The sequence below is a fragment of the Astyanax mexicanus genome, chromosome 21 (assembly GCF_023375975.1).
Source record: "Astyanax mexicanus isolate ESR-SI-001 chromosome 21, AstMex3_surface, whole genome shotgun sequence".
Classification (NCBI taxonomy): Eukaryota; Metazoa; Chordata; class Actinopteri; order Characiformes; family Acestrorhamphidae; genus Astyanax; species Astyanax mexicanus.
The window spans coordinates 9,188,693-9,204,214 of NC_064428.1; the positions used below are offsets into that span (position 1 = coordinate 9,188,693).

The following is a 15,522-nucleotide window of genomic DNA, read 5'->3' on the forward strand; positions in this document are numbered from 1 at the left end:
CCCAATCACTCAACCCACCCACCCACTCACTCACTCACTCACTCACTCTCCAATCCACTCACTCACCCTCCCAAACCACCAAGCCCAGCACCCACCCATCGACCCAATTAACCATCCCACCCTCCCAACCCAATCACCCAACCCTCCCAAACCACCCACTCACACAACCCTTCCAACATAACCACCCACCAAACCAACTCGTCCACCCAACCCACCAACCATCCACCCATCAACCCAATCACCCAACTCACCAAGCCCAGCACCCACCCATCAACCCAGTCAACCCAACATCCCAACCCACCCTTCCAACCCACCCACTCAATCTCCCACCCACAACCTGACCCGTCCACCCAACCCACTAACTTACCCAACCACGCCAAACATTCTTCCATTAATAACTCTATATATCCGTGTTTAACCCTCAGTTTAGTTTTAGTTAATTCTATTTTGATTAACTCTTCATTACTGCACTGCACTGCACTGTGGAGGGGAGGAGATTGTACCCGTCCTGCTGCTCTGAGGGTCCGGTTTTATTCAGCCTCTTCAGTGCCCTCACTCCTCCCTGCAGGACGATCCTCTCAGCCCAGACTCGGGCGGGGGAGTCATCTGCCTCGTTTAGAGCCTGCTGCACAAACAGAGCCGGCCAATGGGAGAGGAGGGGGGCGTGGCGCTTCAGGAAATCTTCACACTGCCAAACATCATCTGTGGAGAGGATAGTGAGGGGAAATAAAAAGAGTAAAACAGTAATGAGGAATAATTAGACAATGCACACAAAAATCCATTCAGGTCTTTCTTACTTTCTATTCTATTCTATTCTAATTCTATTACTATTACTTGGGCCTCACTGTCTGACCTATAAATAAATAAATAAATAAATAAATAAATAAATAAATAACCATCTGACCAACTAACTTAGTACCCTACTGACTAAATAACTGACATACATTTACCAAAGAGCCAAATATCTAACTTAATAACTACCCAACTGATTAACTCACCAGGTTACTAAGTGATTATTGAACTACTCGACTGACTTACTGAGTAACTAACTGAGATAATCAGCTCAATTTGCTAACTGATAAACTAACTGAGTACGTTACTAATTATCTGCTAGCTAAATATTCAACAGACTAGATAAAAAAGTGATGAACTAATAAACTGACTTCATTACTAAACTAACTGACTAAAAGCTTATAAATTATGAATAAATTATTTGGCTAACTGATCAAACCACTAACTTTCTGACTAGTGAACTAACTGATTAATTAACTAATTACCTAACTAACTGAATGTCTGACAAACTGAATGATACCTGGCTGATTACCTACCTATGTAACTAACTAACTAACTAAATAAATAAACAAAGACATAAAAAAATATCTAATATATAATAAAAAAGTAGTCTGGTCGCTAAAACTGTGTATTTTATTATATATACATATTTACATTTAAATACTTTATACTATACATTATTATGTTAAGCAGAGGTCTTAAAAGTTCCCTTTATGCACCAATAATCTTTGACTTTGTTATTAATTATATCTAACATTTCAGAAGCTAAAGTGAGAAAAGCTGAATTTGTCCTACCTGATGTTTCCGTCAAGCACCTGTCAACTTTGTCTCTCTTTACTGCAGAAAGAAATCAATAAATTTATATTTGTAAAATACTTTTATGTGCAAGTTTTGCTTTAAATCTATTTTTAAATTCAGCAAAGGAAAATCCACCAATACTAAAATCTAGTATTCATCAGCGTTTTATCAGCAAGGCTTACACTGTGTCTGTCACAGTGAGTAAGACTTACACAACAGAGTATAGCTCTCCAGCAGGGGGTGCAGGAGTCCATGTCGAACATTAGCATACAGGAAGTAGTAACTGGAGAGCAGGAAATGCACCTGCTCCCACTGTCCACACTTCATCTGAGGAGTTAAAGAGATAAGAGAGCTGTAAAACTGTTCAATAATTCAAGAGCATAAACCACGCAAATACAAATGCTTTTCTAAAACTGCTAGAATACATGCTAATATTGACAACATTAGCTACCAAAATAATAAACATCACTTAGTACACTCATAATTTTATGATCATAATAAGTGATCAATTAAATCAATAATATTCACACTAATTTACATTCCAGCACACTTAACAGTAGAAACCCCAAAAATTGTCAGAAAAAAAGGCAGAACAAAAACTTGAATTTCCTTTTTTTTTTTTTAATATTTGGCATAATTTAAAATCACAAGCTGCCTTTTACATTCTTTGCAGGTTTCATGATGAACATGCCAATAGTCCCATTTTTTTACATTGAATGTATTTAATTTCCAGTTATCTTTTGAGTTATTTAATCAACATGTTTATATGCACTTGAATATTCAGATAATAGACAATAATCAGATTTCTACTTTGCAATCAACCAATAACTTTAAGAAGGTTGCCTATTAAAAAACTCAAAGTCCCAGAATCCCTAGCAGTAATCAGCACAGACCAGGCTTAGGTATAAACACAGCTTAAAAACCCCCAGCCAAACTTCTCTTCTCAAATTTCTCTGTCGCACCTTTGTAGAGAGCTGACCGGTAACATTGGGTAAAAGAGAAGAGAGACAAAAAAGAAAGAAACATCTCAAAAGAAAACAAAAGGCTTACAAAATAAAGAAAAGAGAGCCGAAAAGTGTTTAAGTTTCTAGATTTGTTTGGTACTACTTGCTTTTTTTGAGCCATGCCATGTGGCATGTTTTTTGTTTGACTTTTCCGCCATTTTTCTACCTGCCATTTTTAAGGCCTTGTTTCACAGTCTCTGACAACATTCCAAGGAACTAAGTGCAAAATTACAAATTTAATTCAATATACACAACAAACTATATAAGCAAATAAAAGCAAATATATAATAACAAATATCTTTTTTAAAATAATCATTTATTGCCTAATATGGATCTATTTTTAATATAAAACCAATCTGCCCTTCCTACAGCTGTCTCTAAACTGCTGTAAAGACAGAGACAGGCTTTCTGAATGAGCACCTGTCTCACTTGTGTTCTCACTTGTGGGTTTGTGTGGATGAGCAAAACTAAACAAACTGAAAGAAATCAGAGTAAGTGAACGCATGTGCTGAGGAATCCAATAACTGATCTAAAATCCAGCTCTATTTATGAGATTTATTAATCTAATTTCTAGGCCTTAATCTGATACATGTGAAGTCAGACTCCAGCTCATTTCCAGCTGTTGCTGATGCAGCATCACTAGGCAGTCAGCACACTCGGAGAAAAGCGCCGGATACCCAGCTCTGATACACCTCACTCTGTCCCACAGTAGAGGCTGATGTTATCTGATTCAGAATTTAGTCTTTACCCCTCTGAACTCCTCACTGTAAAGCTACAGATGCTCTAGCTTTAGGGGTAAAGAGGGTGGGGTGTTCTGTACAGAAGAAAGCTGAAGAACTGACCAGGTGAGTTAGCAGGTAATTCAGAGCTTCTGCGTCACAGTGAATGAAGGTGTTGTTCTCGTGAGGGTCTGATCGTAACCACAGGTGAGCTGTGGAGGAAATATTCAGGGCGTGACCACAGAGCAGATAAACGTCTCGTTTCTGAGGGTTAAAACGCTGTGAACTGGTGTCTTACCTGATAATATTAAATGAGCTCTGTTCAGATCCTCCTCTGTAGAACCACAGAACTGCATGAAAGCTGATCGGACTTCCTCATTGGTCATCGCGAGGGGCTCGTCTGGTGAGTGTGAAAGGGACGGCTGGATCAACCTGCATTGGGAGACATTAGATCCTTAAAGATTTTTATCTCCATCAAATCACTGTATGCCAATTAAGGGGTAACTAAACCCCCTGATTTTAGCTGACTCCACCCTCAGCTTAAATTTAAAAAAGGCTAAAAAATGGGAGTGGTATTTTGGGAGGGGCTCTGAATGATGTATGGGTTTAGAGGCGGGGCAGGAGGTAGAGCTAATTGGCTGAGCTGCAGCAGCAGCAGTGTGCCTCTAATAGCGGTGAGACCCAGATGGTCGGACGTCAGCGGGGGGTATTATTGATTAACTGATTTGCATATTGTGATGTGTCCACATTATCTACTGAAATGACTGAAATAAAAGTGTTTTTTAAAGATTAGGAAAGGTTTATAGAAACATTTTAGCAGGACTGTTACGTTTCATGACTTCAAAGGAACACATTTCAGCTATTAATGAAAAAAAAATGGTTTAGGTTTAGTGGCTTTTTAATCTTGTTGATCACCAGCATCACTGGCGATAAAGTCGTAAACAAGGTTATTTTACTGTAGACCTTTTTTCAGAATTACAGCTGGCAAACACTGTTGTCTTGTATGTCTTGTTTTCTTCCTTTGTCCATTCTGTTCATGTCCTGCTTTCTATCTGTTTCTGTTTTTCCCAATGTGCCTCTGCCTTGTCAGTACTGTCTCCTGGGTTTGTTTGTAACCCCGCCCCCTCGTCATCCTCCCCAGGTGTTCCCAGTCTCCCAGTGTGTATAAAGAGCCCTTTTGCTTTAGTGATCTTTGTCTTTTTTTATGCTTCGTTTTAGATCTGTAAGTGTCCTTGACTTTTCTCAGTTTTTCTGTTACTTCTTGTTTTCATAGTCATGTTAATTCAATTCAATTTTATTTATATAGCGCTTTTTACAACAGAAGCTGACACAAAGCAACTTTACAGAGAACTGCCCTCTCATCTCTCAACCCCTGATTGCGCTCTGTTCCATGAAATAGGTCTCTGGTTTGCTTGGGGTTATAAGAACTGTGGTGCTTTTTAGCGAACCAGCCCACAATTCCACCAGTTTTGGGTCAACCGTCAAAATGTTATATCATACATTATCAACAGACGGCGCTGCACAGCTGCAGTGGAAAAACAAACAGACAAACAGACGTTACAGACGATTCCACGTCGGTGGAAAAGCTCTGTGACAGTTGTCTTGTATTCTTCCTCTTACAGACTTGCCTGTCTTACCAGCATATAAACAATTCTCTTTGAAAGTTTTCTTGGCCTTTCAGATATTATTTAGTCCCCATTAACTGCCATTTCCTAATAACAGAAATATAAGTTAATGATTTTAAACTTTAAACTTCTACTGTACACTGATTATTAACCTTCGCAAAGTTACTGCCAGCTGGCAGAGCACCATCATGGGCACTCTGTTCTTTGGGTTCTTGGCCAAATGAAGCGTTTCCTGCCAGGTTTGGGGACGCCGAATGGAGCTCAGGTCGCTGCACAGGTTCAGCAGAGTGTACAGATCTCTGTCCCTCAAACCTGAGAAAACACAATACATTTCTGATGCAGCTCCGGATCATAATGTAAATGCTGTGGATGAAAAAAAATACAGGCGAGAAAATGAGATAAGATTAAAGATCCTCGTACCAGTGGAGCTGACACTTAGAGCAGCCAGTGTCCAGTCCAGCCCTGCAATCCCAAACTGGGTCTGCAGCCTGAGCAGAGTGTGCTGAACCAGCTCACACAGAGACTGAGGAAGAGCCTGGACACTGTCCATCATCTGAAAATCATCACATCATCACCACTGTCAACATTATCAAAATCATTACCCCCATTATCATAATTACCACCATCATAAACATCAAACTTTCCAACATCATTACAATCAGAACCACCAACTAATATCACTGGCATCATTACTCATTAATGATTATTAATATCACAATATCATCATTACTGTTAATATCACCACCAAAATCATCACAACCATCGGCACTATCATCACAAACATCAAACTTACCAACATCATTACTATGATAACTACCATCCAATATCACTGTCATCATTAATTATAACTAATATCACAATATCATCATTACTGTCAATATCACCACCAAAATCATCACAACCATCATCACCATCATCACAAACACCATCACCATCATCATAAACATCAAACTTACCAACATCATTACTAGCATAACCACCATCACTGTCATCATTACTCATTAATGATTATTAATATCACAATATCATCATTACTGTCAATATCACCACCAAAATCATCACAACCATCATCACCATCATCACAAACATCATGATAAACATCAAACTTACCAACATCAATACTACTATAACCGCCATCAATATAACTGTCATCATTCCTCATTAATGATTATTAATATCACAATATCATCATTACTGTCAATATCACCACCAAAATCATCACAACCATCATCACTATCATCACAAACACCATCACCATCATCATAAACATCAAACTTACCAACATCATTACTATCATAACCACCATCACTGTCATCATTACTCATTAATGATTATTAATATCACAATATCATCATTACTGTTAATATCACCACCACAATCATCACAAACATCATCACCAACATCATAAACATCAAACTTACCAACATTAATACTATCATAACCACCATCAATATCACTGTCATCATTACTCATTAATGATCATTATTGTTAATCATCATTCCCATTACCATCATTACCACAATCACCACCTGTACAATCAGAATCATTACCAGAATCATCACAACTTTAACACCATAATCATCCCCATCATTACTACCATAACATAAATCATTATTATCATGATGATTAGGCTGTAACCTCCTGAAATGAAGCGTGGTTCCTCAGCTCCTCACAGACCAGTCGGAGGTAGAGTGAACTGCCGGCTCCTTTCTTCATCAGCAGCGTCTCTGTCTGTCTGTCTGTCTGTCTGTCTGTCTGTCTATCTATCTATCTATCTATCTATCTATCTATCTATCTATCTATCGTCTGCACTTCACCTGACTGCTCATCATTCTGTTCTTCACTCATTCTGTCTCTCTGGGATCACAGATGATGGACTGACCTGTTTGCTGGACTCTGAATCCTTCAGTTCCCCTCCACACACACCCAGCTCCTTCAGCAGGACGTCCCAGCGCTCAGGCCAGGGTAATAGTCCCAGCGGAAATGACACACAGCACCTCCTCTTACTGAGAGAGTTACAGAGAGCTGAACCTGTGGAGACACTCAGGACCAGACACACCCCCTAAAGAGCACAGACAGGAGAGTGAAGTGTGTTAATACACTGCAGACAGCCCCAAAATGATTGTAATAAATGATATTATTGGTATTGATATTATATTGATTGTTATTATATTAAGAGCTTTCTGTGCCACGGATATAATGGTAATTCAATAACAAAATAATGCAGTTACAATGCATATTTAGTTATTGATAATATTCTTATCTGGTCTTATGTGTGGAGGCAGGGGAACTGTGGGTCCACCCCACATCAGGATGCCCAGCCCCTCTCTGTCCCAGCTGGCTCACATTGGACTGATTGAGCAGCCAGCTGGGACAGAGAGGGGCTACACACCCTGGCAGGGGCAAGACCCACAGTTCCCCTGCCTCCACACATAACACTAGATAAGCACAAATGTTTGAGGTTATGTCTATATAATTATACAATAAGTCAATACTGTAATTATCATTACAGGCCTCATCAGAAAAAGATCAAAAATCATAACCACTTCTCCACACAGGTTTCTGTACACCCCTTTGTTCAGTGGGTTCAGCGGCATTAAGGGTTAAAAATGCACTTACACAGAAAGCAAATCCTCACAACAATGTTTAACAAAGGTAAAGCCTTACCAGAATAAAGTGGACCTTACTGCAGAAAACTCTCCAATAACAATTAACCATTCCAATTAAATACGACATATTGACCATGTCTCACATTTGGGAAAAGTTTTTTACGTAAAAAAACAAACAAACAAAAAATGCTTTATTTATACTCATATTTCTTCATTCATGAAAATAAATAAAATAATAATAATAATAATAATATAATTAATAACAATTTACAATAATAAAGAAGAGAAAAGGTTGATATAAAAAAGTTTAAGCTTTTTGTGGGAAAAGTTTTGGGAAAAGAAACATTGGATGAGAAAATGTTCACAGATTTGTGCTCTTATACTTGTACACTTGTACAGATTTATCTAATATAAAAATGTATTTTATTTGTGTTTGAAATTCTGACCTTGGGGATGTTCTCTGGTATCCAATCAGAGACCATCTGACCTCTGGCATCGTGTACAAGATCTGCTCCATCAACAAACAAGACCAGCAGTGGATCTTCTCCAAGCTCAGCCAAGCGCAGGTGGAACTCAGACCGCAGGGCTCTGGAACACGAGACAACGGACCAATAACAGCAGCAGGACTTTCATAATTAAAGGTGGAGTAAGTTACAAACAATGTTTTAAAAAGTAAAAAAAAAAAAATGCATCCAACTATCTAGAAGAACATTTGTGAGGTTAGAGGTTAAATTCTGTTTAATAATAAAGATGTTGGGTGGGGTTGAGGTCAGGGCTCTATGCAGGCCAGTAAAGTTTTTCCACACCAAACCTTTAAGGAGTTTGCTTTGTGCACTGGTCTAAAATTGCTGAAACATTAAGTTGTTCTTCACCGGTAGCCATAGAAAACAGATAGCATTTCCCATGAATGTCTGGGTATTGCCAGATTCTAACACTTCCTTGCCCTTACTGGTCACCAGATTCATCACCAATCAAGCATTTAAGGCACCAGTTTGATTGTAGTTTCAGCAACAAGTGTAGAACAGGATCTACAGGGCCAGCTGTAGGTAAATGTTCTACAGAATGCCACTTAGGACCTGTTCACCTCCATGCCCAACCATATCTCATCTTGTATCTTTAAAAATGATTTATGGAAAACATTTCTACATCCTGTACCTGTAGGATACACTTGGAGCCAGCTCTTCCTCTACTTCCTTCATCTTCCTCAGACTTTGGACCAAACAGCGCAACATGTGGCTAATGCTCCTAGCTGATTGGCTAGCAGTTGTGGAGTAGGAAATGACATCACACGCAGGAGATTTGAGGGCGTGAGCAACAGCAGCCTGAAGAAAAAACAGAGTGTGTTTCATTATGAAGAGTGTGTGTGTTGTATTTTTGTGTGTATCTGCGCATAAAACCATTTACCATGAAAGCCGTCTTGCCCGCACCAGGACTCCCCTCCACCAATAGGATCCCTCCTTTTCGCTGAGACTCTTGAATCTTTCCCATCGCAGCAGAAATGAACTTCCTCCTTCTGTGGAAGTGCCGTCGCTGTGCTTCCTGGTGCATTTCCTGCTGTTTAATAAAATCAGCCTCATCTACTTCCTGTCAGAAATAAACCAATCAAAGTGTGTGTGTGAGGTCAGGGCTGGAGCATTGATTTCTTTATAACGAGTTTGAACTGAAAGGCTGACCTCCACAAAGAGCTTCTGTAAAGCTGTCCAGAGATCTTCCGTCACAGCCTTCGCCATTTCCTCCAGTCCTCCCACAGCGGGCCGACCGCCCACCACCCCGGACCACTCACACGGGTAACTGCAGAGAGAACCCAGCCACCATTTCAGATCTCTGTACTTACAATCACTGCCCACTTTATTATAGAAACACCTACCGCCCTGAACTTCCACTTACTGGCCACTTTATTAGAAACCTCTCCCTATGCTGTAAGAGGTTCAACACCATGGGCACTAGTTTAGCGACCTATGCAGCTTGATTTAGGGTGTGTCAGTGTGTCTTTGCTATCATAATGATGGGAAAAGTACGCCTTGCATGGCTAAATCTCTTAAATAATTATGGGTGTATTTTAGGCATAACATGTCACTTGCCATTCCCTTTATGAACCAGGTGTGCACTGACTTTGGCATGTTACTATTATATAATTATATAAACACTTCTTAGTAGAGGGAAATTCCCGGCTTGTTCATGCTCGTTAATTCTGTTTATTGTTGATGTAAAAGTGTCCATGTGTGCGTAAAAACAGGTGAAAATGCTTTTGGGACGCACCTGTTCAACCTGACAATTCACTGCCAAGTTAGCAATGAACGTCTGACTGTTGATGTCTGTCTAGGTTGTATTCAGTCAGTGGAGCACCTGTGTTTTTTCATTGCCAAGATAGCAAATACACCAGAAATTTGACTGAACAGCCCTAATTTCCATACCACCATGTCCATCGGTGTAGATATATTTAGAAGCACCAATGCTTTTTAAACAATGCAGGCACAAGGCATGAAAATAGACTATTTGCATGGTGTAAGACAGCAATGAGCATCACGTTGCGCCATGACTTACTTTTCTATTACTCGGAACTCGTTTTTCCGGATCCATTCTTTCAAGTCCTTCAGTTTATCCTCTGATTCTCTCGACTCAGCTGTGAAATCTGCTCTCCATGCCACAGGAACTGAGCTGAGAACAGTGAAACAAAAACAACACAAACAGCAAAGATGATCAACAATGTTATAAAATGTTATATAAATATGGATTTCCATATAGTTTGTGTTGGCTAATTTTGCTTAGTTCAGTTTGTTAGTATGTTTGTTAGCTATTTTCAGTTTAGGTAGCTAGGACTAGTTATGTCTGAATAGCGCATTATTTCAGTGTTGGCTGTTTGACAAGTTGTAGAATTCAAAGATACATCCATTCAATTTCCTTATTTACTCTAAATACATACCTAAGTACCATAGATTACTGCTGTTATCCTTTTTTTGTCACTTTGGTTAACTAGTGTTACTATTTCCAAGCTCCGTTTGTGAGCTTTGCTATTTCCAAATATCACTTAGATGGTAGTTTTTTCAGTTTGATAAACTGTATAATACTTCTTTTATTAATACTGTTGATTTGTGAGGCAGTCATACCGGATTCTGAAATTGGGTTTGTTAATTATGTAATCTGACTTGTGGGGGCGTTCCAGTATGAACGTAGAAGTCTGACATTAGAGTTTGAATAGAAAGCATCATAAGGGGGACATTACCAGTTTTACTACTTACTGGTCAGTTAGTGTATTAGTGTAGTGTAACTAATGAAACTAAGTGCAGTAATACCTGAGCAGCTGTGGAGATCTGAAATAGAAGAACATGCGGTTCTGAGCAGAGTCGGGATACACAGACTGAAACTGACGAATCTCCATCTCTGTGACTGACAGGCTGCAGGGGTCGGTGCCCAGCTGGTAGAGGAGATATGAGAACATTAATATCAACAGTATCAATGAGGACGATAATGATCAAAATTTAAAAATGAGAAATTTTAATGACTGCATCTTTAGAAAACTAGATGGAGCGATGAGTCTCATGCTCTTTATTTAAAAAAAGAAGAAGATTTGAGGTGTGTTCTTATCAGCTCAGTGAACTGGACTACACAGGAAATTGAGACATTTACAGTGATATTCCAAGCAACAGGCAGTGAAAGTGTTGAGATTGAAGGAAATGTATATAGGGAGTACTGAGTAATGGTTTATCACTACACAGGAAGTCCACAGTAAAGTTTACCATCAGGCATCCCATGTCCTGGGGGGTTAAAACAGCTGAAGCTCATCACAAGCTATACAACACAATGTAAACTCCACAAAAACGCTGTATTCCCAAAAATCACATTTATTTACATGCGCAATATGATACAAGGCAACACTTAGTTCAGAGGTTTACCAGACACTTTAGATTTCATTGCTGTAAATTTTTATAAAGATGCTGATGTTACAGGGCAAGTGATCTGATTTGAGTATCTGCTGATACCCAGTCCTCACCCGATACTTTGGCAATGAAGTAAATAAAACCTGAAGTTGTCACTATGTAACTATGCCATCACTCTGTCTTAGGGTAGTTCTAATGCTTTTAAAATAAGAATATTGTAAACGTACTGAGTTACTGACTCAGTACAGTAGTGTACTGTTGCTCCATGTATTGTAGTTTTTGTTTTTTACAAATTACACATTGGAAAGTGGAAATGGTGTGTGTGTGTGTGTGAGAGAGAGAGAGAGAGCGAGAGAGACAGGCAGAGAGAGAGAGAGAGAGAGAGAGAGAGGGAGAGAGAGAGACAGGCAGAGAGAGAGAGAGGGAGGGGGAGAGAGAGAGAGCGAGAGAGAGAGAGAGAGAGAGAGAGAGAGAGACAGAGAGAGAGAGAGAGAGAGCGAGAGAGAAAGACAGGCAGAGAGAGAGAGAGAGAGAGAGAGAGAGACAGAGAGAGAGAGAGAGAGAGAGAGAGATAAAACTGTTTAATTCAATAATAAAACCAATTCTATTATATGGATGTGAAATATGGGGGCCAACATTGTGCTTGGATTTAAAGAACTGGGATAAAAACCCTATTGAAAAATTACAATTGGAATTTGCCAAAAACATCCTCGGAGTTCACAGAAACGCCTCCAATAACGCCTGCAGAGCAGAACTGGGCCTTTACCCTCTGCACACTGATATTCGCAAAAGATCTGTAAAATACTGGCTATCACTTAATCAGGCTGATCCAAATTCCATCAGATATGGAGCTCTTCTGGCCAATCAACTGTCCTCAAAACCACACCCACTCTGCTTGCTCAGCCAACCACTCACTGAGCTTCATCCCCTAAACCCCGCCTCCTCCCCCTCCACCTCCTCCTCCACAAACAGCATCAAACTAATTGGTAAATCTCTTTCCCTCGAATATGACCAAATTTGGACAAATGAAATAAATCAACAGATAAAATTAACCTGTTACAGATCATTAAACCGTAACATCACCCTGGCAGAGTATCTAAATATTAAACAAGTTCAGGAGAGAAAACTCCTCACTAAATACAGGATTAGTGATCACGGGCTGGAGGTGGAGAGAGGCAGATACCATAAAACCTGGAGAGCCAGAGAGGAGAGAACCTGCCCACACTGCAGCCTAATGCAGATAGAGGACGAGATACACTTCCTCCTGAACTGCCCACAGTACCAGACCCTCAGAGAGCCGTACTTTCAGCAGTTTAACAACATCAATCCTGCTTTCCCATCTCTGTCTGACTGTGATAAACTCAGAGTCGTTCTCGGAGAAGAAACTGAGACCATAACAGTATCAGCCAATTACGTCTCAGCTCTACATCACCACAGAAATCAGCTTAATCAACAATCTAATCACAACTCTTTATAAATAATTACAACATAGAACACTGTTATTAATATCTTATTCATTTATTTTCTTTTTTTTTTATTTATTTATATTTACTTTTATATGTAAGATGTGTTAATGTATATGTGTATGTATGTGTATGTATATTATATGTATTTGATTTTTATTTTTTACCTTTTGTATATTAACTTCTTGTTTCATTGCTTTGGCAAAAGTTGTTAATTGCAATTCATGCCAATAAAGCTTTTTTAAATTGAAAAAAAAAACAGAGAGAGAGAGAGAGAGAAAGAGAGAGAGAGAGAGAGAGAGAGAGAGAGAGAGAAAAGAGTAGAGAAAGCCTTCAGCAGTGCAACAGCACAAGCGGTCACAAACACACATAACATATAAACTTGGGAGATATGAGGGATTTGTCAGTCTATCAGTGTGAGCGCAGCAGAGTCTATAGTGAACTATAGTGAGTAACAACGTAACGTTATATCTTTAATAAATTAGTGATTTGAATCTTTTTCACCCGATTCTGATTCTTGAAAAATATTCTATAAACCCTGTTCTGGAACATCCCTGATCAGATATTACAAGCACTGTTTGAGGAGCCTGTGGAGTAGAATGCAGCTTAGAGCCGAGTCTAAAACTGTGCCCTATTCACTATTCACTACACACAATAAACAGATCACTAAAAAAATCACTAAATAAAACATCAATTTAGGAAACAGAAGTAGGATTATTACAATTTTCTGAGAGTAGTGCACTACATAGTGAAATGAACACAGTTTCAAAAACAGCTTAGCTGTTCTCTCACCCCAGCAGTGAACAGAGTAAGTAGCTATTTTTAGAACAAAATACTATTATGACTCATTATAATTAAATAAATCTGATCAATAACAATAAATAATCAATACCGAATCTTATACTCTAGACTTACCCAGCTTCCCTCAGGCAGATTATCCAGCGCAGGCCGAGGCAGCACTGGCCCGTATCTCTCTCCCAGTATTCCCAGCATCAGCTGACTGCGGCCCACCTCCGACAGACAGAGCTCCACAGCCAGGGCCAGGTCCTCCTCCGTTACCCCAGAGCGCATTTCCACCTCCTGCAGGTAGAGGCAGTGAGGAGCCGCACGGCGACGCAGCTCCGGAAACACACTCTGCACCAGAACATCCCTCTCAGCGCCCATGTCCCGCCACGCTGAAGAGATATACACACGCACCTCACGCCACCTGCAGACGAGTCACAACCACACCAGCAGATCATCACTCAATTTATCATTTACCCATGAAGCTCATTCCAGCACCAGTAAAGATACATCACTCGAGCAGAGATAAACTAATCAATCCAAATTCAGATACAGATAAATACAGGGCTGATAAAGCTCTGAACTTTTTTACCTGTCTGAGATACTACATATACTACAGCCATACACCAAATAAGGTGGCAATTATAGAACTCCAAAGTAAACTAGATTTTGATTACTGTATTTTTTGCACTATAAGGCTTAAAGTTAAAGTTGTGAAGCTAAGCTAATTAAACAAAACTGTGATTCTTAAATTAAAAAAAAAAAAAAAAACGAGCGCTGGAAGTTAATCTACACAGATTTCTCGTCCAAAAACTGTTTATTTGGGTGAGTAAAGCACTTCCATTTATTTACAGTGAGCTTAGATTTCCAGATTTCTTCTAAGGCTGGGTGCAGCAGCAATAAACATTTTTTTCTGGTAGGCCAGGGTGATATTAGCTAGTGGTTCGTCCCACGTAGCTTGTTTTAACGCGGTAAACACACAGACTACAGTTTGATATATTCGCCTCTGAACAGCTAAAAAGGTAGAATTTAGCGCAGTATGCAGATAATGCTAATGCTGCTCCAGCGGGGCTACCAGCAGGCTACAGGCTGACAGACTCATTTCTGAATGGCAAAAGAGTTAGCGCTTAGCGGCTAATGCTAATACTGCTCCAGTCTTGGTACTAGAGAAACTTTACTAAAATATCTTTAGAACACTGTACTTCAGTGGAGTGGCTTTACTGTTTCTTAATACCTGACTCACAGAATTTATTCATAAGGCGCACCATATTATAAGGTGTACTGATCATTTCTGGCAAACTTAAAAGGTTTTAAATGTGCCTTACAGTGCAAAAAATATGGTAGTAGCCTAATCAAGCTTAGATTTTTTTTATATTTTATTATTATTTAATTCGGTAGTTTAGAGATGACCCCCAAAGAGACTCTCTGCTGTGTAAAAACTAATTTGCTGTCTAAATGTAAACGGATTGTTTATACTGTAAAGGTATCTGTATGTTTTATTTTATATTATATTTTATTTTATATGGAAGACCAAAACTGCCAAAATTTAAAATAAATAAATAAATAAAATAAAATCACTCAATAAAAGTAATTTGGTGATAGTGTTAAAGAATAATTATAACCAATACAAAAATAAATACATATCCATAAAAATAAATATATTACATTGTTATTTATGGGTTTAATTTCTCTTTTGATTCGTTTGTTTATTTATTTCCCAATTTATTTATTTCTGTATATTTCTGTTTATTTCTGTGTGACAATAAAAATCTTGAATCTTGAATCACTGATTTTTTTTAGCAGTCATATTGGTAAATCAGGCTAAAAACTAATAAAAAACTACTAAATCAA

General features: G+C 38.9%; 1 protein-coding gene across 2 annotated transcripts in view; it reads right to left on the minus strand.

Moving 5' to 3' along the window:
* Nucleotides 1-15,522, minus strand: part of LOC125785884 (telomerase protein component 1-like) — a 50,826-nt gene that overhangs the window by 17,766 nt on the left and 17,538 nt on the right. For both annotated transcript variants that reach the window (XM_049470063.1, XM_049470062.1), the window contains exons 18-32: nucleotides 13,804-14,095; nucleotides 10,841-10,962; nucleotides 10,092-10,205; nucleotides 9,221-9,338; nucleotides 8,952-9,131; nucleotides 8,703-8,869; nucleotides 7,994-8,135; nucleotides 6,821-7,000; nucleotides 5,359-5,491; nucleotides 5,091-5,250; nucleotides 3,612-3,745; nucleotides 3,437-3,525; nucleotides 1,803-1,917; nucleotides 1,588-1,629; nucleotides 504-702 (exon numbers count right to left, since the gene is read on the minus strand). In XM_049470063.1, coding sequence (XP_049326020.1) covers nucleotides 504-702; nucleotides 1,588-1,629; nucleotides 1,803-1,917; nucleotides 3,437-3,525; nucleotides 3,612-3,745; nucleotides 5,091-5,250; nucleotides 5,359-5,491; nucleotides 6,821-7,000; nucleotides 7,994-8,135; nucleotides 8,703-8,869; nucleotides 8,952-9,131; nucleotides 9,221-9,338; nucleotides 10,092-10,205; nucleotides 10,841-10,962; nucleotides 13,804-14,095 — 2,187 coding nt within the window. The remainder of the gene's footprint in view (nucleotides 1-503; nucleotides 703-1,587; nucleotides 1,630-1,802; nucleotides 1,918-3,436; nucleotides 3,526-3,611; nucleotides 3,746-5,090; nucleotides 5,251-5,358; nucleotides 5,492-6,820; nucleotides 7,001-7,993; nucleotides 8,136-8,702; nucleotides 8,870-8,951; nucleotides 9,132-9,220; nucleotides 9,339-10,091; nucleotides 10,206-10,840; nucleotides 10,963-13,803; nucleotides 14,096-15,522) is intronic.